Source organism: Falco naumanni, chromosome 1 (assembly GCF_017639655.2).
Source record: "Falco naumanni isolate bFalNau1 chromosome 1, bFalNau1.pat, whole genome shotgun sequence".
Classification (NCBI taxonomy): Eukaryota; Metazoa; Chordata; class Aves; order Falconiformes; family Falconidae; genus Falco; species Falco naumanni.
This window is the reverse complement of record NC_054054.1, coordinates 105,568,804-105,592,944: the sequence shown is the minus strand read 5'-3', so window position 1 is coordinate 105,592,944 and position 24,141 is coordinate 105,568,804. Positions and strand designations below refer to the sequence as shown.

Here is a 24,141-nt window from a genome sequence, read left to right as displayed (position 1 = left end):
CTGTTTGGGTCTTGGCTTGGGCTACTTGTTCGGTGCAGCAGCTGGGAAACCAGCCATGATCAAATTAGATCAAGATGAAGTGATCCAAGAGGTGTTTTTGCAGGAGGTGGTGTTACCTTGTGTTGCATTTAATCTCTTACGTAATCTCTTTTCAAAAGAGTTAGTACGAGAGCGCAGTGGTTGAAACATCAGTCCTGCTCTAAAGAAGATAATTAAAATGCAGAGAGTGACTTCTTTCTAGTTAGGAACAAAAGCCTTGATTTAGCATCTACATAAATTTCTTTTACATTCATCCTCTTGTGAATATAAAAATAAATGTCTGCGAGAAAGTGGTGATGTGACGAGTTCTGTTGCTGACTTCTTTGAAGGTAAGCTTTAATGAAGGAAGCTATTAATTCACTCTTCCTCCGTGCTCTGTGCGCTTCTTGTACTATCGCTTTGAATTTCTGTAATCCATGTGGGTTGAATTCTTAAGCTGAGCAGATTTTATTTTGATTAGATGAAGGAAATGCCAAAGCCCAGCACCTCCGGAGGATCTGCGGGGAGTGTTGGGTTGAGCAAGAGAACCCGATGTAGAAGCTTCTCTTAAGGAAGGTACCTAAAGATCGTAGGTGCTGTTTGTCACTGTGTTTTTTCTTCCTCCTGCTTCTTGTATTTGAACTCTCTTCTATGTGAACTTTAAACATATTTTTTTTCATCGTTTATTTTTTTAGTTCATCATTCTGAACCAGGTTGCATAGTTGTGGCACTGTTGAAGATACGTTGAGAATAAAGTGCTTGGCTCTTTCCCTGCCCTGTGGAACATGTAGGAAGACAGGATGGCGCAAGCACTGTTCTTGTCACTCCTCTCCGCAGATATTCAATGTATTAAAGCTTGCTTTCTTTACAGGAATAGTAATGTAATAGAAGTCTCAGCAGTCATTACTCAGCAGGCTTGGAACAAAATAATTATTAGGTGTTATTAATAGACTTGAAGATTAAGGAAACAAAGATGTTGGAGGGGCCCAGGGAGGATGGCAGAACTGGAAGATGCTGAGAGGAGGAGTGACTGGCCAGACCTAGTAAATATGACATGTTCAAAGCAGTAAGCGGAGGGCGCGGGGCAGACTGCTCTAAAGCAGGTCGCTGGAGTTAGGGGTCTTGCAGCCTGTCAGCAACTTTGCATCTAGAAATAGGCAGCACAGGTTGTTTAGAAAGAGTGTGTGTCCCTCTGCCAGAGCTGGTGGTCTGCACCCCAGCGTGTATGTCCAGGTGGTCCTGGGGAGCTGTGACATAAAGCTGCTGAGCTAATGGCTGCAGGGGCAGCTTTCCTTGCCTTGCAACCCAGAGGAAGATAACATACGCTTGTTCTAGTCCTGCTGGTTTTATTACAGCAGATAGAGCAGATTTCTGAGGCTTGGAGGTTTTTCAGAACCAGAGGTTCATAGTGTGGCTTAGGTTATTCTGTCTTTTTCTTGTGTCAGCAGTCCAAATCCAGTGCAGCCTGGGGAGCTGCGTGGACAAGCAGAAAGCTTCTCTTATACCAGCAGGGACTCGGGGACAGCCTGGGTTAAGTGGAGCTGGTGGAGGAGGATTATTTCCCAGCACCTGCTGACTTGTGGATTCTTCAGGGTCTCCTTCAAAATCCCCTTAATGTTAATAATGTCCCTTCCCTTTCTGCACTGTTTAGTTTTTGGGTCTGTGGTCTGTCCCCCCTCCCCAAATCCCATGCCTCGTGCTTGGAGTTGCAGCTATTCCCCGTGCCTGGAAATCAGCTCTCCTTTTGGGAAGGAAAATGAGGCACGCTTGTGGGTTTCTGCGGTGAAGGCAGAGACCAGAAGGGCGTTGGGTGAGGGTGAGAAATGAACCTGTTGAGCTCTTCTCTGCTTGGTCAAATGTGCTGTCCCCCCGGCTGAACACTGCTGTGGTGGGTAACAATCTACGAAGACTGAAGATGGTTTGCAGAGGGACATCCCACCCCTTCTCTCTAAACGGATTCCCCAGAGGAGGAAAGGAACCAGGGTGTACCCCTCCTGGAGAAGCAGGAATTAACTGGGTGTACCTAGATAAGCCAGTGCTGTGCCCTGGAAGCTGTTTCCTGATGCAGAGGCACACGACCATCATCCTCTGTCCTGTAAGCTGGCGCAGGGTGGCCGCCTTGCTGAGTCACAAGCTGGCAGCCTTTGGTTCTTACCTCCTGTGGAGGTGAGTGACTGGGGCTGGAGGAGGTGAAAAACCAGCCCTGCTCAGAGCTCTTGGGTTTCATCCTGTTTACTGGGCAGGCTTTTTTCTTGATGGTCTTGGAGCATCTGACATCTTCCATTGCAGCATCATTTATGTGCACAGAGCTGTCGCCACCTCAGGCAGAGACCAGCTCCGTGCTGGAGCCCAGATGTCAAGATACAGAGTAGATGTGTATTAAGAGTAATAAATGCACTCCAGATGGCCAGATGTCAGGTCACTTGATCCCACCTGCCACTCCTGTGCTGCTGGGACAACGTGATGAAGTGCAGGAAAGGATGGAACAAGGAGAAAAGCAAATGGTGAATGTTATGGCTTGAGTCTTTCATCCTGATTGACCCTGGTGTCCCGGAGGGCTTCAGGTGGGATGACCGCAGGAGCAAGGTGCAGGCTGGCAGCCCGGTGTCCCTCATTCCTGGGAAGACTCTTCCCTTCCTGGCTCTGTTTAAGAGCTGGTGCTTTGGGATGTGGTACAGAGCTGTCACCCCTGAGCCCCATCTCACCCCGGGAGGGCTCCAGGTGGTGGGAGCCGGGAGATGGCAGCAGCAGCTTGCCTTTGGGTAAGGCTAGTAAGCCTGCAGCAGGCCTGTTGGGGCCTGGGGACGATTGCTGGCATTTCGGTGATATTTAGGAGAAGAAGCAGAGGAAACAACAACAGGAAGACAGTTGGGTGCAGCATCTGCCTTGGCAAAGCTGGCTGTCTTCCCAGTTCCGGGAAAGGAGCAAAACTGGAGGGGATGTGGAGGTACCTAGCAAAGATGCTGGTTGTCCCCCTGTCACTGCTGCTCAGCCTCAATTTACTGGCGCTGGTGGTTCATGGCAGGCTTTGTATGGCTGATCCCCTTTTGGAGGCTTCATGCTTTGCTCAGCGGCCACAGCGAGCTCCTCACCGGCTGCCAGAGCCAGGTCCCACCTGGTTTTGCCGGGGCAGGTCCACTCCGGTGCACCAGGCACTTAAGGGGTAGGGGGTAGAACCCCCCTGTAGTGAAGCAGCCTGGGCTGGGCTCTGCGCTTTGCACGCAGCATCCCCTGCCCAGGGAGGTAGGTGGTGGACTGGGCGAGGAGAGGGGGAAGTACACCCCGAGGTGGGTTGAGCACAGCTGGGGCGCAGGCAGATCTCCCCTGCAGCCAGCTCAGCTCCCCCTCTCTCTCACAGGGCAATAATGAGAGGCTTTAATGTGGGCAGGAGGATCAGAAACCCTCTGATCTGCGGGTTTGGCTTTGCAGCAGTCTTTCCCTTCCCCTGGCTCTCCTGCCTGGCCACAGGCAGCATAAAATCACCACCTTTGAGTTTGCTGCTCTTGATTTACTAAAATGCCCACGAGCTCTCGATTCCTTCGTGGGTGCCTCAAAGCAGCTCTGGAGCGTGGCGCCGAGACGGGAGGGTTTGTTTGCATTTGCAGGGAAACCTGTTAATAAAGGAGACCAAAGGGACTGCTCTTTCCCTGGCTGCGGGAACAGATGGCTGGATAACGCAGTGCAATTAATATGCAGGGACTCCTGCCGGGGTGAGGATTTGATTGCCTGTTAGGAGAGGTTAGCACGCTCGAGCTGAGCTCTGCCACTGCTCTGCCTGTCCCTGGCACCTGCTGCCTGCAGGGGGTCCCTGGGGACTCTGGGATGGATCGGATGGTGTCATAGTAGCTGCAGGAGCTGGTCATGGGGAAAGATGCAGCAGGAGAGTCGTGGCCAGTAGCGGGTCTCTGCTTCTACGTGCGCTGGGTGATGCTCTGGGTGAGCTGCCCTTTGGGTTTATAAAAGCAAAGGCTGTCTCAGGTAATGGATGACTGCTTGAAGGCCTTTTCAGGCTGGAAGGGGAGTGGTGGCTCATTTTTTTCCTCCCGTGCTTGTTTCTCTGAGTCGGGAGGTACCAAAGGAAAGCAGCAAGTGGCAGCTCCTGCATGAGCCAAGGGAGGTGGGTGCAGGGGTCTCCTCTCTGCAGCACAACGTGGATGCAAAATGTTTCCCAGGGCTTCGGAGGGTGGCTGGACAAATCCCCAGGGAAGAAAAATCCCTGCCGTGGGCTAGGAGGCTTAGGGGAGCCCTGGGGGAACCGGAGACCCAGCCAACCCACCCCACCAGCAAGCAGGGCCACGTGGCCACAGGGTCGAGCCCAAATCGATGGGAGCCTCCAGCCGCTGGGCCACGATCGAATGGGCCAAGGTCACCCTGGGCGCACACGGGGCTGTTCAGACGCCTGGTCCCCGTCACACCCTGGGCTCTCAGGGGAGAGTGGTGCCCCCCAGCCCCTTTCCCTTCGTGCCTTTGCTTTGCTCCCCCTATTTGCTGGCATTTCCTTCCTCCCCGCTTCCTTGCTGCCTCACGCGGGGTTGCTGAGCATCAAGAAAGTCAGCGCTGGGCTTTGATCAGGGGCTACTGCCTGTGCTGTGCTGGCAGCACGGACGCTCCCTGTGCTGCAGCCGCTCCCGGCCGCCCTTTCTTCTGCATCAGGAGGCGGCTGGTGGAGATGTCGAACCTCAGTGCGAAGCCTTGCAATTAGGCCTGTTCTGCTGCCTGCCTCGTTTGATCTCCTTTAATTATTTATCGCCTTTCCCACCCCCACAGCCCCCACACCCCCCCTCCTTCCTGAAGCCTCGCTTTCTTTCAAGTGATTATTTTCTTCCTGTCCCCCCAGCTGCGGGTGGCTCTGCCTGTTTGCTTGCAATTACCGTCCATTCTCCGGGTCCTGCCATCTCTCCCCTTTTGTTCTCCACCAGATCATCCCTTCGTGCTGCTCTCCCGGTTGCACCCCCCAGCTCTCTGCCTGCCTGACAGCTTTTTCTTGCCGCTTTTCTCCCTTTTTCTCACCGGGATACTATTGCCTTTCTCCATTCCATTCTAGGCATGATTCTGGCTGTATTTACTGCCAGTGCCAGCTCTCCGGCTGGGATCCTGCACCCTGGGCTACACTGGATCTCCCACTGCTATTCTCCCAGGCTACTGGCCAAAGCCCCATGCAGCCCCGCTGCGAAGCCCTGGCTCCTGGCAGCACCCAGGGAGTCCCATGGGGCTGCGGCCCCCCCATGCCAGGGTCTCCTCAAGCTGCTTTTGGTGCCGCGGGGGAGCCTGGCCACATCCCCCCCATCTTCTTTGTTTCCCAGGGCCTGATGCATTATTCAGTGCTGTGGACTCTGTGGGTGTTGGAAAGACAGCGGTGCTGCAAAGGGCGCAGGCTCACCCGGAGGATGCTGGATTTTCCCATCATGGGCTGTTTTCTCCCTCCAGCATTAAACCAGGAGAGGCTGTGACCACACAGGAGATTTCTCCTAGGAGGTGGCATCTATTCTTGCCCCAAAGGCACATGGCAGGGGCAAAGGCAGGAGCAGGGGGAGGCAGCAGCAGCCCTGGGGACGCTCAGGGGGCTGCACTGCAGCTCCCACGCGCAGCCCTGCTGCTTGGCTAGAGTTTAATAGAACTGGTCCAACACGTGGCCAAGCCCCTTGTTTATGTAGTCCCTACAATAACAGCCTGGCAAGGCTGCAGCCCATTCTCAGCCCCTCTCCCACCCCAAACGACCCTTCCCAGCTCCTGTGGCTGTTTTAGGTAGGGCTGGGGCAGGCTGCCCTGGAGCAGGGGGGGAACAGCGTGTGGGGGCTGCAATAGTGTGTGTCTGTGTGCATGTGTGAGCACCCAGGCAGCCCTGGCACGGGAGGACACCGACACCTTGCACCCCATGGGTGGCTGCAGGCGGTGCACAGCTGGCGTTGGCATGACACAGCTCTCTGGGAAGGCTCCATGTCCCCCGGGCTGCTCGTGGGTGTCCCCACTCTCCCACACTGCTGTGGCTTTGCAACTGCCCACCCTCAGCCAGGCTCCCACCCATGGCTTTGACCCACCTGCTGCTTTGATCCACTCATGCCCCTCTGGGCAGGCTGCGTGGGTCAGGGGCAGGATGCTGGGGAGTTGCAGGATCTCTGGGCACCTGTACCCGCTCCCTGTCCCCACTGTGTTTGGGGGGGTCTGGGCCAGCCCCTCCTCATGCAGCAGATAGGGAGTTTGCCTACCCTTGTACCGATGAGTTTAGCTACGGGAGAGGGTGGTGGATAACAGATGTGGGATGCAGGTTTTGCAGAGCAGCTGGTAGGAGACAACCCCAAAAGAGTGGTTAATCCTCGTGGGATGAGGATGTTTGTGCCCTCCACCCTGTTTGCAGGTGGGCACTGTCCCCCCACAGCTGGACCCCTCCCCATGGCCTGCTGCCACCTGGACCCACAGGGATCCCTGTGCACAGAGATGGGGAGGTAGGTGAGGTCAGTGGCTCTGGCTGTGGTGATGGATTTGGGCTGGTGTGGTGAGCAGTGCTGCTGGGACCAGCTTGGTCCCTGGTCCAGTTCTCCCCAGAGCATCTTGGGGGGGAAAAGCATCACCCAGCTGTGGGGACATCCCCCCCCAGACAGGGCTCTCCAGCCTGGGCTAACCCCCAAGAGCTCCCCTTAGACCCCAGCTCTGGCTCCCCATTGCTGTCCCTGCTGCAGCTCCCTCCCCAGATCCCCTCCCCCGAGGCCAAATCCACAATGGAGGGACACCCGGGTGCCCTTAGCTCCCTGCTTGGGAAGGAGCAGCCAGATTAAGGAGGGGGCTTCAGCTGCAGGGGGTGCCCTGCCTGTGTGGTGCAGGGGAAACTGAGGCACAGGGTGGGGGGCATTGGGGGACAGGCGTCCCCAGCCAGGTGTGCGCGGTGTCCCTGCCTGGGGCCCTGGCAGAGCAGCCAGGGTGGTTTCAGGGTGGGTTGGGCAGCTAAACCCTCGCCATGACCACACTGGGCAGTTTTGGGGTGGTTTGGGTACCCCGTCCTTTGCCATGAGCATGGTGGGAGGTTTCAGGGTGGTTTGGGGGAGGTCTGAGTACCCTGTCCCCTACCAGGATGCCACAGTACAGGGAGATCTGGGGGGGCTGAGGGTGGCCCCAAGCAGCACAAGGCTGGTTCAGCACTGCTGCAGGGGCTGCCTCTCTTTTTGGTCCTTTTGGGGGATTTTCAAGGCGCCTTCTCTTTTTGCAGCCGCCCCACTCCCTCCTTGCTGCACCCTGAGCTCTCCTCCTCTGGCCGGGTCCTGCCGCACTGCTGCTCACTACAAGGCTAACTGGACCAGACTGATGGCACTGGTTTGTACTGGGAGCTTCTCCCCCTCAAAGTTTCACTGCTTCCTGGCCCATAAGGAGGGCAAGTGCTCAGCATCACTGAAAGAAATGAGAATTAATTACGGACTCATCACTTGTGCTGCAGCGCTGGGCAACATCTCTGGAGGGGACCTGGCATGTCCCATGTCACCCTGGCCCCCCTGCCAGCCTGAATCCACCCGCAGCCACCAGGGTGGGGGTGCCCCAGTTGCTCCCAGTCAGTGCCAGCAGCTGGGAGAGGGTGGGCAGGGCTGGGCTGGCACTGGGGTGAGGTGGGGCATCAGGGTGAGAGGGTAGGGCATGGGACAGGATATGGGGTGAGGTGGGATACAGCGGACGATATGCAATGGGGTAGGATACAGGGTGGAGTGAGATACAGGGTGGGACATGGGATGGGATGGGCTGAGATGGAATGGGCTAGGATACAGGGTGGGATACAGGCTGGGGCAAGACAGGTTACAAGATGGGATGCGATTCAGGGTGGGATACAGGATGGGAAGAGATGGGATTTGGGGTGGGATGGGATGGCATACAGGGTGGGGTACAGGAGGGGGGTTCTGGCCATTGCACCCCTCAGGCACAAGCAGCTTGGCAGGGGCAGGTGCTGCAGTGGCTGGTGTTTGGTGCTATACCCCAGGGTGCAGCTTTGGGGACTGTGGTGGGGTGGGGTGGGCTTCTGGGGGGATTTGGGGCTTGGGGGTGCAGGTGGGAGGTAAGATGTGGGGACGAAGGTGGGGGAGGGCACTGGGGAGAGTTGTGAGGTGCAGGGGGATGCAGGGCAGAGGGCTGTAAGATAAGTGGGGGGGTGTAGGTGGCTATTGTGCCCTGGGGGGATGTTGGGGGGCTCTGGGGAAGGGGGTTCTGTGGAAGAGGGGCTCTGATGAAGGATGGGGGGCTCCGTGGAAGGGGGCACTCTGGTGAAGGATAGAGGCTCTGTGGAAGAATGGGGGGCTTAGGGGAAGGGGGCACTCTGGTGAAGGATGGTGGGTTTGTGGAAGGGGAGTGCTCTGTGGAAGGATGGGGGGGCTCAGGGGAAGGGGGACTGTAGTGAAGGATGGGGCTCTAGGGAAGAGGGTCTCTGGGGAAGGATGGGGTCTCTGGGAAGGGATGAGGTATCTGGGAAGGGATGGTCTGGGAAAGGATGGGGTCTCTGGGGATGAATGCTCTGGGGAAGCATGAGATCTCTGGGGAAGGATGGGGTCTCTGGGGAAGGGGTGCTCTGGGGTGGGATGGGTGCTCTGGGGAAGGACGGAGTCTGTAGGGAAGAAGGGGAGTCTGGGGAAGGGGAGTCTGGGGAAGGATGGGTGCTCTGGGGAAGGATGGGGTCCCTGGGAAAGGATGACATGTCTGGAGAAGGGATGGTCTAGGGAAGGATGGGGTCTCTGGGGAAGGATATGGTCTATGGGGAAGGGGTGGTCTGGGGAAGGACGAGATCTCTGGGGAAGGATGGGTGCTCTGGGGAAGGGGGGACTGGGGAAGGGGGGAGCTCTGGGGTGTGCGGGCGGGTGCGCGGGTGCCGCGCGCCCTCCGTCCGGCAGGCGGCGCTGTGCAGTGGCGGCGGCGCGCTGGCGCGGCGGGCGGCTCTGTGGCGCGGAGCTGTCCAGCACTTCAGGAGGGGCCGCGCTCGCCGCGCCGGGAGCCGGGAGCCGGAGCCGGAGCCGGGAGGGGCCGGGCCGGGCCGGGCCGGGCCGGGCCGAGCGGGGCCGGGCCCAGCGGGGCCCAGCGGGGCGGCGCAGGCGGCGGCGGCGGCTCCGGGCCGGGCCGGGCCCGGCGGGGCGGCGGGGTGAGGTGAGGCGCGGCGCGGCCGGGCCCGGGCCTGGCTGGCGGGCCGGCACCGGGCCGGGGGGGGGGGGGCGGGTAGGACCCGGGGCGGGAGGGGGGAGCGGGGCGGGGGAGCAGCGGGACCCCACCGGCACGGGGCGGGGGGCTGAGAGGTGCGGGGGGCTGGGGACCCCCGAGGGATAGGGGCGGGGGGGCTGAGGAGCCGGTGGGGATGGGATGGGGGGGTCGCGCTGCCTCTCGGGGGGCCGGGTGTTGGGGTCCCCGGAGGGGCGCGGACGGAAGGGCTGGGCAAGGGGTGCAGAGCTCCGTGGGTGCTGGGGCGGCTGGGGACCCCGGGGGCAGGCGGGTGGTGGGGGAGGTCCCTGGGGTTTGATGCTTTTGGGGGTACGGGATGGGGCGAGGAGCCTGGGGGTGCGATGCTCTGTGGGGCGCAGGGGGACCCCAAAGGGACGTGGATGTGCCAAGGGCTCCGCGGTGCAGGGGGCCTGGCGGGGGGCACCCCACATCCCTCCCCGTGCTGCAGGGGGGCCTGGCAGGGGGCACCCCACATCCCTCTCCATGCTGCAGGGGAGCCGGCAGGGCCGGCGGCAGCGCTGACCCCCCCGGCACCGGGATTTTGTCTGCACCGCGGGCTGGGAAGGACGGGATGGTGATGAGCCCCCCCGAGGTTCCAGCACGTTGTGGGGTGCCAGTGGGAGACAAGGCCGGGATAACGGCCCTGAAGCCCCTCTCTCTGCTGTGCCGACCCCCTGGCTGTGCTGGGGAGGGGGCCCTGCAGCGCTGGGTCTGGCTGGTGAGATTTCAAACCCTGCGGGTGTTGCGCGGGGGAAGGAGAGGGGCAAGGCTTGGCAGCCGGGGAGCTGAGTGGCGGCTCAATGGCTCGTCATTTGGGAGCGTTTTTGCTTCTCCTTCCCAGGTTTGGCCCCAGGGATGGCCAGGCTGTGCCATGCGGGGGGCTGGTGGCGAGGGGTCGGGCCCAGCTCAGGGGGAGCAGGTGGCTTTCGGGGGAAGTGCGTTCATTCATTCTCTCCGGAGCCGAAATTTCAGCCTGTGGATGTTTCTTGGCTTGCCTGCGCTTCTGCTGCTGCAGGGGCTCGTGTGGGGGCTGCTGGCATTTGGGGGTGTCTCAGGTTGGTGGTAAAGGCTGAGGACCATCTCACAGGGTGCAGGTGCTCGTGTCCTGTCTGCTCTCCCTGCCCTGGCATGTGGGTTTGTCCTGGCAGGGGACAAAATCTCCCACTGGGGGAGATTTTGGGGACAGGAGCGCGTGGTGCTTATGTCCCAGCACACAACATCCTTGCTCCATCCCCCTCTGCCAGCATGGCCTTGTGCGATGCCACCCCCTGCCTCCCACCTGGCTCCCCCTGCCCCAGGGACTCATCCTGGCAACACGTGCAGGGAGAGGCAGGGGCTTTTTGAGCCAGAAGCTGGGCAGCTTTTAGCTTTTAGGGGAGCTTTTGGTCCTTGGTTGCTGCTGGGGATGGTGAGCGGGGGTTTTGCCAGGCAGGCGGAGGGGTGCAGGGCACTTGGCTGGTTTTGTCCCCGGTGCCAAGGAAATGGTGCTTTCCCCCCAGGCAGAGGGTCTCCTGCCCTAGGGGCCAGATCTGGCTGTGGGTGGATGTGTGACCGTGGGTCCTGGGTGTTGCTGGAGGGGGGGCAGAGCGTGCCCACCCCACATCTCTAGGCAGGGGGTGTCTGTGGGGTGTGGGTCACCCCATGGGTTTAGTGCTGGCTGCTGGGGGCCTGCTGGCTGTGGGGGGCCCTGATCCCCAAATCCCTTCCTCCTCCTCTTCCCGACTGTCTCCCAGCTCCCGTTTTCCCCGGCCAGGTGGCCTGTGGCTTATATAATGTGCTCAAACCCTGGAATAGCTCCTCCCGTTACACAACCGCCCAGCCAGTCGGGGGGGTGGGGGTGGGGGGGATCCCCGGCTGGACGATCCCCCTGCACTGGCCATGACAACCCCCCCCCCCCCCCATGCCACAGTGCTCGGCCCTGGAGGTCATTTTCTGGGATTGTGTCCCCATCAGGAAAGGTGACCCCGTTGTGACAGTCATCCCCCTGCTCCTCTGGGGGCTCAATAATTGCTTTTATTGTTGTTATTCCCCCCCTCCTCCGAAGTGGTGATGGGCCATGGGGCTACCTCTGCCTCCTGACTCCTTGCCCAGCAAAGCAAATGGCCCCAGCAGTGCAATACCAGGGGGGCTGGGTATTCCCCCACTCTGTCCTTACCCATTATTTAAGCACCTCCTAGTTGTAGAAGGTCTGGCAGGGCAGCGAGCACCTGAGCCCTGCCTGCTGGGGCTGCCTGCTGGTCTCTTGGCCACCAGTGAGCAGCTGCTGGTGGCTGTGGTGGCCCCAGGGGGCTGAGTAGAATGTGGCCGGGGGGACACAGGGCTGCAGGGTCCTATAGGGGATACCCATCACCTGGACCTGCTGCCTCTCCGCTCAGCACAGAGGGGTTTGCTGCTGTCACTTGGATGTGTTTCTCCTCTTGTCCCTCATCCTTGGCTCAGGAATGGGATCACTGTGGGAGTCCCAGGGTCCCCCGGGGCTGGTCCCCATCGTGGTGTGACCCCCTTTCCACCAGCTCTCCTCCAGCCCGAGCTGAGAGCAGGGCTCACAGAGCCTGCCCCCGCAGCCCAAGGGGTTCAGGCTGGGGGAGCTTCAGCTGCAGCGTTTTGGGGACAGGAGCAAAGCCTGGCTCCTTGCCCTCCATCAGGCCCTTTTCTCTGGAACATCTCCCAGGGGAGCTGATGGGTCTCCTCTGCCCACACCCTTCTGTGGTGCCCGTCCAGTGGGGAGGACTGGTCCCCACCCCTGGTTCCCCCATCCCTACATCCCCAAGTCAGGAAGAAGCCTGGTTGCTTAGCAACTGTTTAGCTTCTCCACCAGCCTCCTCATCTATTTTAAAAAAAATAAATTATATATATATGCACAGACGTAGGTATGCACAAGCAGCAGCAAGCCCTCACCCAGCTCGTGACCCCCCCCCAGCCAGCATCCATATATTCTTTATTAATTGCATTAAAGTCTGTGAGGCATCAAATTTTGGTTGGGGAAAGGATGCTCTGGCTGGGGAAAATAAGGATGAAGGGGCTGGGATGGCTATAACCAACCCTCTCCTGCTACCCTTCCCACGGGCAGGATCTCTGCGGGCTTGGGGCTGGGAGGCAGAGCTAACGAACCCCAAACCGGCTACGTTTAAAGCCAGATTTGTCTTTCTTTTTTCTCATTCTGGGAGGTCTGACTCATGGTTTTTGGCACTCGGGGGCTAGCGGAAGGCAGCTCTGGAGAAGGTCAGCCCAATTAATGGCAGCAACCCCAGACTTTTCCTCCTGGTAATTCTGACCAGGTGTTTAAAGGAGGCCAGCTGCCTTCCCGTGATATTCTGGCATTTTGTGAGTGACAAAAAGAAGCCCCCTTCTGCCAGCTGTCCCCACAGCACGGGCAGGGAGCAGCCTAGCATGGGGCTGTAAATGCTTCAGACACAAGGCGGTGACTTCGGTAGGTGCTGGTGTGCCCTGATGAGACCACGGAGGGCAGGGCAACCATGGGGGCTGCTCCTGTCACACTCTCTGATGGGGCTGGAGGGTCCTCGCCTCGGCTGGGTTGTCCCCTGCGTGTTGGGACTGAGCTCTGGCACGCTCAGTGCACCAGTGATCCAGGGAGCCGCCGTCCCAGGCTCGCTGCCTGCATCCCGTGCCTGCATCCCTGGCACACGGGCGCTCGCCATCACCCTGGCTGGTGCAGCTGGATGTGGCGAGAATTAATCGAGCACCGGCCAGAGGCGGCTTTAATTAGCACCGAAGCGGGGAGGGGGAGGATGCCCAGGCACCGCTGCTGCCTTTCCCTGCCGAGGGGGAGATGCCGGGAGAGCATCCAGGCATCGCCAACACCTCGCTGCCATCCCCGCTCCCACTGGGAAAGCGGTTTCATCCGCATTACGGCGCGGCAGGGCCCTGCAACGGCAGCGGCCAGGAGTGACGGGCAGCTGCCTCCAGCACAGCCCCATGCCCGGGGTGCCGTGGGCATGGCCAGGGAGCAGAGCAGCACCCGGGGGGGCGGGGGGATTTGGGCAGAATCAGCTGGGAAGGGATTTTTTTTCTGGGCTGGAAAATAAAAGGGCAAAAGCAGTTTGGTGAAATAACACTTTCTTTTGCTCTTTTCCCTTGTTTTCTTCTTTTGCTTCGGGCTGGAGCTCCTGAATCCCTGAGCCTCCCTTCAAAGCCCAGGCTGGACAGCCCCCAGGGCTGGGACACAGGGATGGCCACATCCTGGGGCCACTCCACCAGATGCCCAGGGGTCCCAGCCCACAGGGAGGGAGCTCAGTTTAGAGCTCGGCTGGAAACCAGTAGCTCCAAAGCGTGGCAGGATGGTCCTGGCACCCCACGCTGGCTGTGTGTCAGGGGCACAGCGCGGTGTGTCTGGCCGTCTGTCTGTCCCCACCTCCACTGGGCTGGCAGCGCGGGTGCTGGGTCCTCCCCACCATGGGTGCCACTCAGTGTGGCTGGGAAGGGAGGGAGAGAACCGGTGTGCTGGGCTGGTCCCTGTGCTTGGAGTAAGGCGTGGGATGGAGATGGAGGATGATGAGGAGGATGGAGGACAGGGATGAGGATGGAGATGAGTATGGAAGCTGGAGAAGGAGGGTGCGTATACAGATGAATGATGGATATGGAGGATGGGGATGAGAATGAAGATGAGGATGGAGGATGAGGATGAGCTCTGAACATTTCCAAAAGCTCTAATCCAGGCAGCAGAAAGCACCTGTGAGATGAAAAGCTGTTTTGACCTCCCCAGGTCCCAGGGTGGCACGGGGAGTGCCGGGGGGGGGGGAGATCGGGACCCTGAAACGTGGGCGAATGGTTCAGCAAAATGGGAAGAGAGAGATTTGCTCTGGAGATTCCCCAGCAGCTCCAGCCTGTGGTGCCAGGGGGTTGAGCCCTCCTGGGTGGCACTCAGGGGATTTGGGTGGTGGGGACGGATGCCAGCGGCTGTCCCCAGCCGCACCCTGCAGCCTTTAAGAGTCCGTGGGGACACAGCGCAGCACTTGCCCCATGACGCCTCCTCTCCCTCTCGGCAAGGCGGCCGGGCAGCGGGCTGCCAGAGCTTGATGATTTGTGGGTAATTACTGCAGATAATGAAATATTTAACCATCGTCTTTATTATCGGGGGTAGCGCTGAGCCAGGCGGGAAGCCGCTGCCACTTGGGCAGGGCTGTGCTGCCTTCACAGGCAGGTTTGGTGCCAGTGTGAGCTGGTGGAGCCGGGTGGTCCCCACGTGGTGGCCGATGGATGGAGGTTGTGGTGGTGACGGCCACTCTGTGTACCTGAACTGTCCCCTGCGGGTGCAGGGTGTCAATGGGGGGTCTCCTTTGGGGACAGGGAGGGCACAGGCCCAGCCTGGGGGATGTGGGCTTCTTCTGCCCTGGTGACTTGTCCCCATTGTCACCAGAGGTGTAGGACTGGCTCTGTTTTTCACCCAGGGCTTTTGCCTGTGGCCTGGCTTTGCTATTGACAGCTGGAGGGGGGTTGCGAGTGGTTTTTCTCTTCCTTTGTTTTCCTGCCGGTGCTGTGGCTGAGGCAGGGTGGCTGGTGTCACCTCTCAGGGTAGCTATGGCTCACGGCTGAGGGGACACCGGGATGCAGCGCAGTGTCCATCCCCAGGCTGGTTCCACCTGGCCCCTGGTGCAGGAGTGATACAGAATTGTAGAATGATAAAATTTCCCCTTATCATATCTCTAGCTGCATTCTTTTTACGGAGATGGGGAACGTTTCCTGGTGGGATCTGCATGCCTCCCCCACTGTGCAGCCCTTTCCCGCAGGTACCCATCCAGCTGCTGGTTTATCTCACATGCTCCTTCATCTACCTGCCCGGCTGTATATCCCACACGCTTTCAAGGTTTCGCAGCAATGAATTCACCCACTGCCAGGCTCAGGATAAAATTAATTCCCGCTGGGGAAAAAAAAGCAGAGGCTGCTGTGGAAAGCATCCTCTCCTTCCCCCTCTCTTTCCTTGAGTGCCTCAGTGGGGGAAGGTTTCCCAGCAAGGAGCTTCCCCCATTCCCAAATTTCCTTCCCGGTTTTTGGCTTCGCGCCTTGATGGGAGAAAGAGGAAGAGGAGCCCCCAGGCCAGGTTTTTCTGCAGCAGCTCTCCCATCTCTGGCCTGGGGCCACCCTGGGACATGGAGGGGGCTGGGGTCAGGGGTCCCTCCTGGGCAGAGAGAGCTGGGGGGGGTAGATCCTTGCTGTGGGGTGTCATGGGGCTTGAAATGTGGGTGCTGCCCTGCCTGCTGCAGGCAAGAGGGGATGAAGGGACACTCCAGTTTCTCTGACAGGGCCAAGCATCCAGAGGGTGCAGAGCCCTGTCCAGCTCCGGCTTCTCTGGCAGCATCTCCTGCTGCCTGCTCCTCCACGCCTTTGCGGCAATAAAGGCTGCTGGGTCCTCTCTGTGTGGTAATAATGGGGAAAAATGGAGGGGGGAAAAAAAGCTTTGTAATTAAGCAGTCAGCTGACATCCTCCCCGGGCAGGCTTGTCAGGAGATAAATGAGTGCATGGGGCAGCCAGTGGCAGCAGGAAAGCCGGGGATGTCCTCTGGGGATGCCGCAGGGTGGGAGATGCCTTCCTGCTGGGCTGGGACCCCCGCCACCCTGGGGAGAGCTCTGAGGCTTTTCCTCTCCTCAGACAGCAGAGAAATGTCCTTGAAACTTCTCAGGGGCAATCTGTGTTCCCACCCTGGCTCTGTCCCACCTGGCATGGCCATGGAAAGCTCCGAACAACCTGGCATCCCACTGGAACAGCACAGCGGGAACAGCAAGCCCTCCCTGGGCTCAGAACAGTGTGGATCAGTCCGTGATCTGTCTATCCTGCCTTCACACCCATGCTGGGCTGAGGGATCCCTCCTTTCCCAGGACAGTGTTTGGCCCCATCCTCCTTGGACGGCATGTGTCAGACACCATGGGCATCACAGGCAAGGGCTGGCTGCTTCCCACGTAGGCAATGATGTTCTCTGAAGAGCCTCTGCAGCAGGTAGAAACACCCCAGAAAAGTAGCTGCTGTCAAAAGCTGTGTCTCCGAGCCCAAAGCCAGCTTGGAGAGTGAGGGAGGGTGCTCTGCCTTTGTCCTCGACCATTTCTCTTTGTGCAGGACCTTCCAGGAGAAGCGTTTGTGGGAACAGCCCCCAGTAAAGTCCAGGCGGTGCCTCTGCAGCCTGGCTGCTGCTGGTAATGGAGGCAGAGGATCTCCAGTGGGAGCATCCCGTGCTGGGAAGAGGGCCGGTGCTTTGGGTGGGGGAGCTGGGGCATCGCAGGACAGCGAGACTGAGGAATGGGTGCTCAGCCATGTGCCGATGGCCCGAGGTTGCTGAGACAGGGTTGTGTCTGTCGGGTTGATTCAGGAGATTTGGGAGCATCTCCTCCCCCAGGCTCAGGGAGCATCAGCCAGAGCCTCAGTGCGGCAGTGCTGCTCGGGAGCAGTTGTCCTCTTCCAAGGGGTTATTTTTGGAGCCAAGTGAGGACACGTTGACTGTGGTGGCGGAAGAAGGAGGCAGGGACACGTGAAGGTGAAAGAGCAGGGAGAAGGCAGGCAGGCAGCAGCTGGTGGGGAGCCTCACCTCCTCTCCTGGCCAGCACCAGGCCATTGCCGGACTGTGCCAGACATCAGGATGTCCCATGGCTGCATCCTCGCTGGCCAATGCAGCTGGGGGATGCAAGGGGGATACCTGAGGTCTTTAGGGCATCCCCTTGCTGGATGGGGACAGTGCCTGGGACTGTCCCCAGAGGGTGTGAGGATGGATGCCCGTCCCTGTTCCAAACAAGAAGCAGCTGGCAGCGGGGCCCGTGGGGTTCAGAGGGATGCCCGGCCACCTGTCCCACTGCTACCGTATGGCTCCAGGTGACACAGATGCAGGCTTTGCCAGGCTTTCCCTGGTAAGAGGCTGGTGCAGAGCATCCTCCTCTCTCTCCCATGAGCCAGCCCTCATGGCCTGGTGATGGGAAGAGCCCCAGCCTCGCTTTGCAGATGGAGAAACTGAGGCAAGGGGCAGGAAGGGTGCTAGCAGAAGACCCAGATCTCTCAGTCACCGTCCCCATCAACCTGCTGTGCCTGCATCTCTCTTGAGACAAATTTTCCCGGCAGGTCCTGGCAGGTTCCCATGACCATCACATGGTGAGAGTGAAACCAGGGCAGGGACTGACCCCCAAGTCTTCCTCTCCCTCCCAGGTGCTGCTAGCGGCGAGCCTGCCCATGCCAGCATGGCTCTCTACAACAACGGGGCCGATGTGCCTTCCCCTCAGGAAGCCTCCAATGGCTTCTCACAGCCCAGCGCCTCGGGTACGTGGCACAAGGGCGAGGAGGAGGTGCGTCTGGTGGAGCCCAGCTTGGTGAAGAAGGCTCACCGGGAAATCCTGGACCACGAGCGCAAGCGGCGGGTGGAGTTGAAGTGCATGGAGCTGCAGGAGATGATGGAGGAGCAGGGGTGAGTAGTGGGGCATCAGGGCTGGGATGGAGATGGACCCCATGGCTTGGGATCCTTTTGACCGGTTTGCACCTTGTTCTCCCCCTTTTTCCTCTCTAAAAAAACACCTTGATGTGGCAAACGTCCCCAGTTGGAAGTAAATCCACTTTAGGATGAATCAGACAGCTTTGGGGTAGACTGGTGGGTTGGTTTGCAAAGCTAAATGCCTCCGAGAAACACAGACAGAGGACTGCATCCACGCACATGTTGGAGGCTTGCCCTGGCCCCTCCGGTTGGAAAGCTGGGCTCCCAGCTCATAGTGCTGGGAAAGCCGAGACAGGAAGGAGGAATGAGTTGCTCATGGTCATGCAAACCATCAGTGCCACCCAGCCCGTGCCCTGCATGCCCAGGAGATGAAGGACAGCTGGGGTTTAGTCCCAGGTGAGGCTGTTCTGGTGCTTCAGTTTGTCCTGCCTTCCTTCTCTCCCCCTGGTTTTGGAGTGGAAGGAGCCCCTCCATCCTGTGACCCTGGCTGGGCACCGTGAGCTGCTCCCCAGCCTCTGCTCTCCCCTGGGGAAGCAAAGGGCTGCGGAAAAACCTGAGGGACTGGAGAGCATCCCTGCCCGGGTGGGCAGGAGGGGCTGGGGGGCCAGCAAGGAGACCCCCATTCCCACCAGATCCATGGTCATCTTGCCAGCTACCCCATAGCTCCGGCAGCCGTGGAACAGCCTGATCCCACTGACAGCTCACTAAAACCTGATGGATGGAGCAAATTCTTCAGCACACATGGGTAGACGGGGACTGGTATCAGCTGGGGAGAAGGAAAATGGATTGAGGGAAGGCTTCGCCAAGGCTTTCATTAAGAGTGCAAGCGTGACCTAGAATTAAATTGTCTCACACAGACTGGAATAATGATTGTGCCTAATTTGTCGTTATGGAAATAAATAAGGCTGACCTGGTGCTTTGGGGAGCCCAGAGACTCCTGTCGGGTTCCCGCGCCCTACTAGGGATCTTACTACTAGTAGTATCATTATTGCGATGGGTAATAGCAATATTGCAACCAGTATTGTTGTTATTGCTGTAATTGCCTCTGCTATTATTAAGGCTATTAATAACGATGATGACGGTGATACACTGAAATGATAATATAATTACAGTAATAATCTTGGTCAACCTGGTTAATCCTCCGCCTGCTGTTTCCCTCCGCGCAGGGGCTCTCCGGGGGGGTTATATGGGAACCGCTTTGCACCCCTGAGGTTTCTGCCTGGGCCGGGGACCACAGCCTGGCCATGGCCTCGGGGGAGATATTGGCAAGGGCAGGGCCCCCAGGATGAGCAGGTGTGACAGCAGAAGAGGTTTTGCGGGGATTTAAGCTCTCCCTTGTTTCCTGAAACGCGGATGGCCCCTCCTGCCTGCGCTGGATCTGGCTGCTGCTCGCTCTGGGCTGCCTGCGCCGTTATTCCCAGCCTGCAGGCTGGATTTCTTGTCTGGAAAAGAAGTGTCAGCAATTTTTCTGTCTTTCTCAAATCCATTCTATGTGTTAAGTGCAAAACCCCAAATCCCTCCAACGGGGTTATAAGCAGCGCCGACGGGTGGAGGAGGGAAAGGGCCTGGTGAGGTGCTCCTGCCTCCATCACAGGATCCCTGGATGCAGGGCGGGGGGTTCCTCGGCCTGGCCTTGCCCCCTGCAGATTTGCTAACAGCCCAGCCGCGGTGGCCCATCTGTCACCTCTTGTTTGGCCTCATGTCCCCTCTCTGAGAACATCAGCCGCGTTCATAATATGCTGCAGCAAATGCTCATCTTCTCGGGCGGACATCTTCCTGCTGCTGCCGGCTGGCGGCTGGCCATGGATGGCCGGGGCTGGCAGCTCCATCCTTGTGCTGGGTGCACCGCCACCGAGGGTACCGAGCAAAGCAGCATCGGGGGGTGGGTTTGGCCCTGGTGCTGGGGCCCCCTGCACCCAGGCAGGGTGCAAGGCGAGGCGAAGCAGCTGGGTTGCCTTCCTGCGTCCTCTGCGGGAGTCCTGGCCAGCTGGGGAATTAATGAGAGCCTTTCAGGGCAAATGAGCTTGTTAATATTAATTCCCCTCTCCTTGCTGTTCCCCTTCATCGGCACCACAGTGGGTGGGGGTGGGTGCTGCCACATGCCCCTCTGCACCCAGGGGCACCCACTCTGAGTGGCATCACTGTCCCTGGCACAGGCTCTGCGAGGTGCCAGCCTTGGGAACCACAGAGCTTGGCCAGGCTGTGACACCCAGTTTTCTGGGCTCCTTAGTGGTGATGCTGATGGGGTGTGACAGCGAGGATGGGATGCAAGCAGGCTCTATAGACAATGTGGGTGAGGACAGGGACACACACCTGACCTCTTCCCTCTCAGGGTGGCAGCATGGTGGTGACATGGGGTCCCTGTCCCTTTGCCCTGTCCCCAGGGACAATGCTGAGAGCACTGCAGGTCCCTCCACCACATCCCTTCATTTGGATGCTTTGGTCGAGGGGGATGCTCGGGTGCTCTTGTGCAGCTGAGGGATGCGGCACAAAACTGCCTGCCCAGGGCTGTCACCTGTCCCTCCTTGGGGACACCTCAGGGACTGCTGGAGCACTGTGGTTTGCTGCGGCTGTTCTCAGATGCCAGGGACAAAGTGATTAGTGTCTCTCGTTAATAACCCTGCAGTGGCCTGAGTCAGCGTTTGGCATTAGCGCAGAGCTGGCTTGGCTGCCGGGGCCCTGGCACAGCACGGGGATGAGGGAGGGAGGCTCACCGTGGGACGGAGGTGCCAGGCTCAAACCCCAGCGTCACCAGCTATGATGCTGGCACTGCTGGGGGCGTTTGGCAGTGCCAAAACCCGGGGCAACGGCAGGGAATCGCAACCTCATGGTCATCCTCTTCTTTTACCCCTTCCCTGATATCCCTTCCTCTGCCAAGCACTGCTGGGAGGGGCAGGCAGGAGAGAGGAGGACATGGAGGGTGGTGGCAGGGGACCAAGCTCTCCTTCAAGCCCTGGTGACTGTCACCATGCCACTTCTCCTTCTGACCAGGCCCTTGGGCCACATGTCACTCCAGAAGTTATGGGGTCCTCAGCAGGTCCCTGGGGAGCCCACGCTCCGGCCACAGCAGCTCTGACTGCATCTTTGCCCATCCAGGTACTCCGAAGAGGAGATCCGGCAGAAAGTGGGGACCTTTCGGCAAATGCTGATGGAGAAGGAAGGTGTGCTCACCAGGGAGGATCAGCATGGGCGCCAAATGTAAGTGAGGCATCTCTGAGTTGGCCTGTCTGTGTCCTGCTCACCTCTCATCCCAGAGAGGCACATCCCAGATTGCCTTCAAGTATCACTGGGTGGGTGGATGGATTGATAGGGAGAGGGTATCTATAGGGATGGTTGGGTAGATGGATGGATATAGAGAGGGTATATAGGGTTGGGTAGTTGGATGGATGGATATAGAGAGGGTATATAGGGTTGGATAGATGGATATAGAGGATATATAGGGTTGGTTTTGGATGGATGGATGGATATAGGGATGGATGGATGGTTGGATGGATGGATGGTTGAATGGATGGATGGATGGATATAGGGATGGTTGGATGGTTGGATAGATGGATGGATATAGAGAGGGTATATAGGGTTGGATGGATGGATGGATGGATGGGTGGGTGGTTGGATGGATGGATGGATGGATGGATGGATGGATGGATGGATGGATGGATGGATGGATGGATGGATGGATGGATGGATGGATGGATGGATGGATGGATGGATGGTTGGTCAGTTGGCTGGAGTCAGGGATTGCCTCTCTGAGGCAGTATCCTACCTCTGGAGAGGTTAGAGTTTCTCCTGCACTGGTTCTTTTGGAGACCTCAGGGTGCTGTACAGAGAGGCCAGCACTGCAATACTGCTGTCCCAGATGATGAAACCAAAGTGCAGAAGGTCTTGATGCTTGGCTCAGCCCACCAGGCAGTGGCAGAGACCAAGCTGCAGGTTTGCTGTGCCTCACCGCTGCCTGCTCCTGCCTCTTTGGGTCACTTCTCTGCTCTCCCCAGGGCTGAAATCTCAGCCTCTGCCTCCAGCCAGGCAAGGGCACTGGTTTCCAGTCCTTGCTCTTAATTCCATAACAGGATAGTCTGCCTGCCTCCAGGTGTGAAGCTGGGGCAACTCAGCTAGGCTGGTGATGGTTCGGCAGGCTGGTTGCTGTTTTGTAACCCTAGAAATATTAGTGTTAGCAATAATAATTATTAATAACAGTAATAATAATTTCTGTTGCAAGGAGTGCAGGCTGGATAGGCAGGACTTGAGCCTGCTTCTCGTCTGGGTAGACCCAGAGCCTGTGTCTCCGTCAGGCTGCTGTGACCTCAAGGAGCCCCATGGATGGAGCTTCTCCAAGGATTTCCTGCCCTGTGCCTCTGCCTCCTAATCGCTCCTTATGATGCCTGGTCCCTGGGAGCTACTTATGCCCCAGGGAGCTTGGGGCTCAGGTTAGGTATCCAAAGCAGCCTAGCTCCTGCTGGGAATGTGGCGCTTGCTCCTCCTGCCCTGCACAGGACTGTCCCCAGCCTCGTGAGGATCCATCCTGGCTCGATGATGATTTATCTGTGCAATACTTAATGGCCCAGGCAGCGTGGCTGGCCCGGCGCGCACCATCCATCAGCCTGGAAACCAGGTCACTTGGGACAGGAATAGATGCTGCAGGTTCACTGAATATTAATGCTTCATTAGGGTCAGGAAATCAGGGCAAGGGGGGAGGCAGGGAAGCCGTGGCAGGGAGGGGAGAGCCTTCCTCCCATTGCTCTGCCAGCACCCAGGCAGGGAGGGACACCGCTCCAGGAGGGACACTCGGCTGTGCACAGCCTGGGATGGGGCGCATGGCCCTGGGGCAGCACAAAGGGTCCTCCTCCAGGCAGGAAAAAAACAAGCCACAGGGAAAACCAACCTGCCCAGGTCATGGAGCATCAAACCTGACTTGTTAACAAGTGGCCTTTGCCCATGGGGGCATGAGTCATCTCCAGGGCATCTTTCGGTGCAGGCTCGTTAGGGCTGGCACCTTAACGAGCCCGTAGGGAAGCCAAAGGTGCCTTAAGGTTGTCCAGGCAGCCCTAGCTGTCACCTTTGCGGGCTTGCTTTTGCAAAACAAAGGGTAATCATTAAAGATTAGCCCAGGGGCTATAAATAATAGTGCTGAGCTGGAAGGAGCCGTCTCAAAGCAAAGGATTGCTCGGAGGAGAGCAGAGCCGAGCCTGAGGCGCTTGGAGGAGGCTGGCATGAGCCAGGTCCAAAGGAGGTGGCTCTTCAGGCAGCAGGGACCTGAGCTGCTGAAGTCACTACCAAAGGATGTCCTGGGTGCAAAAGGGCTATGCTGGTTGAAGAGGCTGGACAAGGGAGTTAAACTTCAAATAAAGAGCCCCAGCCCTTGCAGTGGCTGGGAGAGAACTCAACAAAGCACCTCATGGGCCGGTCCTGCTCCAGCACCTCTCTGGACTTTTACAGCTGGGTTTTTGGCTGCTGGGACTATGAGTCTGAACCAGCTGGTCTTGTTTCAAAGCAAATACGAAAAGCTCAGCATCATCTGCAATACTCCCCAGGGGAAACTGAGGCACTGAGCAGAGCCGTGACCACCTGAGTCCCTGGCTTGCTTTCTGCGCTCCTCCAGCTCCTGTCTCTATGTGTGCACAGCCTGGCGATACAGCCCGCTCCCCAAGGAGTAACTGCTTGATGGACAGGCTGGTGGGACTGAAAACAAACGTGAGCGTGTGCCGGGCAGGGAGGGATAATTGGGGCAGCACGAGCCAGTCTTGAGCCACTGAGCACAGCTAATGGGTGAGATGCTGGCAGCAGGCTCTGGCATGGAGCACTGCCCGCTCACGGAGCAGACAGTCCAACAGGGAATTATCCCCTCTCTCTCCTCTCTTTTCCTCTTTACTCCCCTTCCCACGCTTGGGTGGGTAGTTGAAAGGCCGTTCCTGCCCTTGGGGCATGGCCAAAGCGGGAATCACTTGGAGAGGACCCAGAAAACCATGGCTGCGGTGCAGAAGGGAGTCCGAGACCCGCTTGAGCGATTGTCCATGATCAGGAGGAGGCTGCCTCGCTTGTAGTTTTGGTCCAAACCATTTTTAATTGGGTTAAGCAGCCCAGAGCCTGCCTGTGGCCAGGAATGCCAACACGTGCTACTCTCGGATCTGCCATCTGAGGCTGGGAGCATCCCTTCACTCGGCCAGAGGTGCTGGCTGGGCTGCCAAGGGACTGGTGCCATGGGGGCTGCGCTTCTCCACCAGCATCCCTGGCTGCACAGCTGTGGGCTGGGAAGGGCGGAGGAGCCCACATCCAGTTTCTGAGGGCAAATTTCCCTTAGGAAGCAAGCGCCTGGGCTGGTGTGATGCTGGGCATCCTCCAGGTGTGGCCCCATCTGCTACAGTTCCCTCCAGAGCACCTATATGGCCATATCCCTCCAGGGCAAGATGTCCTACATTCCCCAAGAGCAAACTCCCAGCAGGATTTGATGCTGCTTCTGGGGCTGATGGCAGAGGAGGGCTGGGGAGGTGGGGAGTGGCAGGGAGAGCCTGGGCAGGAACTCCTGGGT

The 24,141-nt window shown here is 58.6% G+C and overlaps 1 protein-coding gene across 1 annotated transcript in view; it reads left to right on the top strand.

Annotated features, from left to right (window-relative positions):
- Positions 1-9,076: 9,076 nt before the first annotated feature.
- Positions 9,077-24,141, top strand: part of SRRM3 (serine/arginine repetitive matrix 3) — a 28,842-nt gene continuing 13,777 nt past the window's right edge. The window contains 3 exon segments of the mRNA XM_040614419.1: positions 9,077-9,126; positions 17,339-17,594; positions 20,715-20,816. Coding sequence (XP_040470353.1) covers positions 17,371-17,594; positions 20,715-20,816 — 326 coding nt within the window. The 5' untranslated portion in view covers positions 9,077-9,126; positions 17,339-17,370.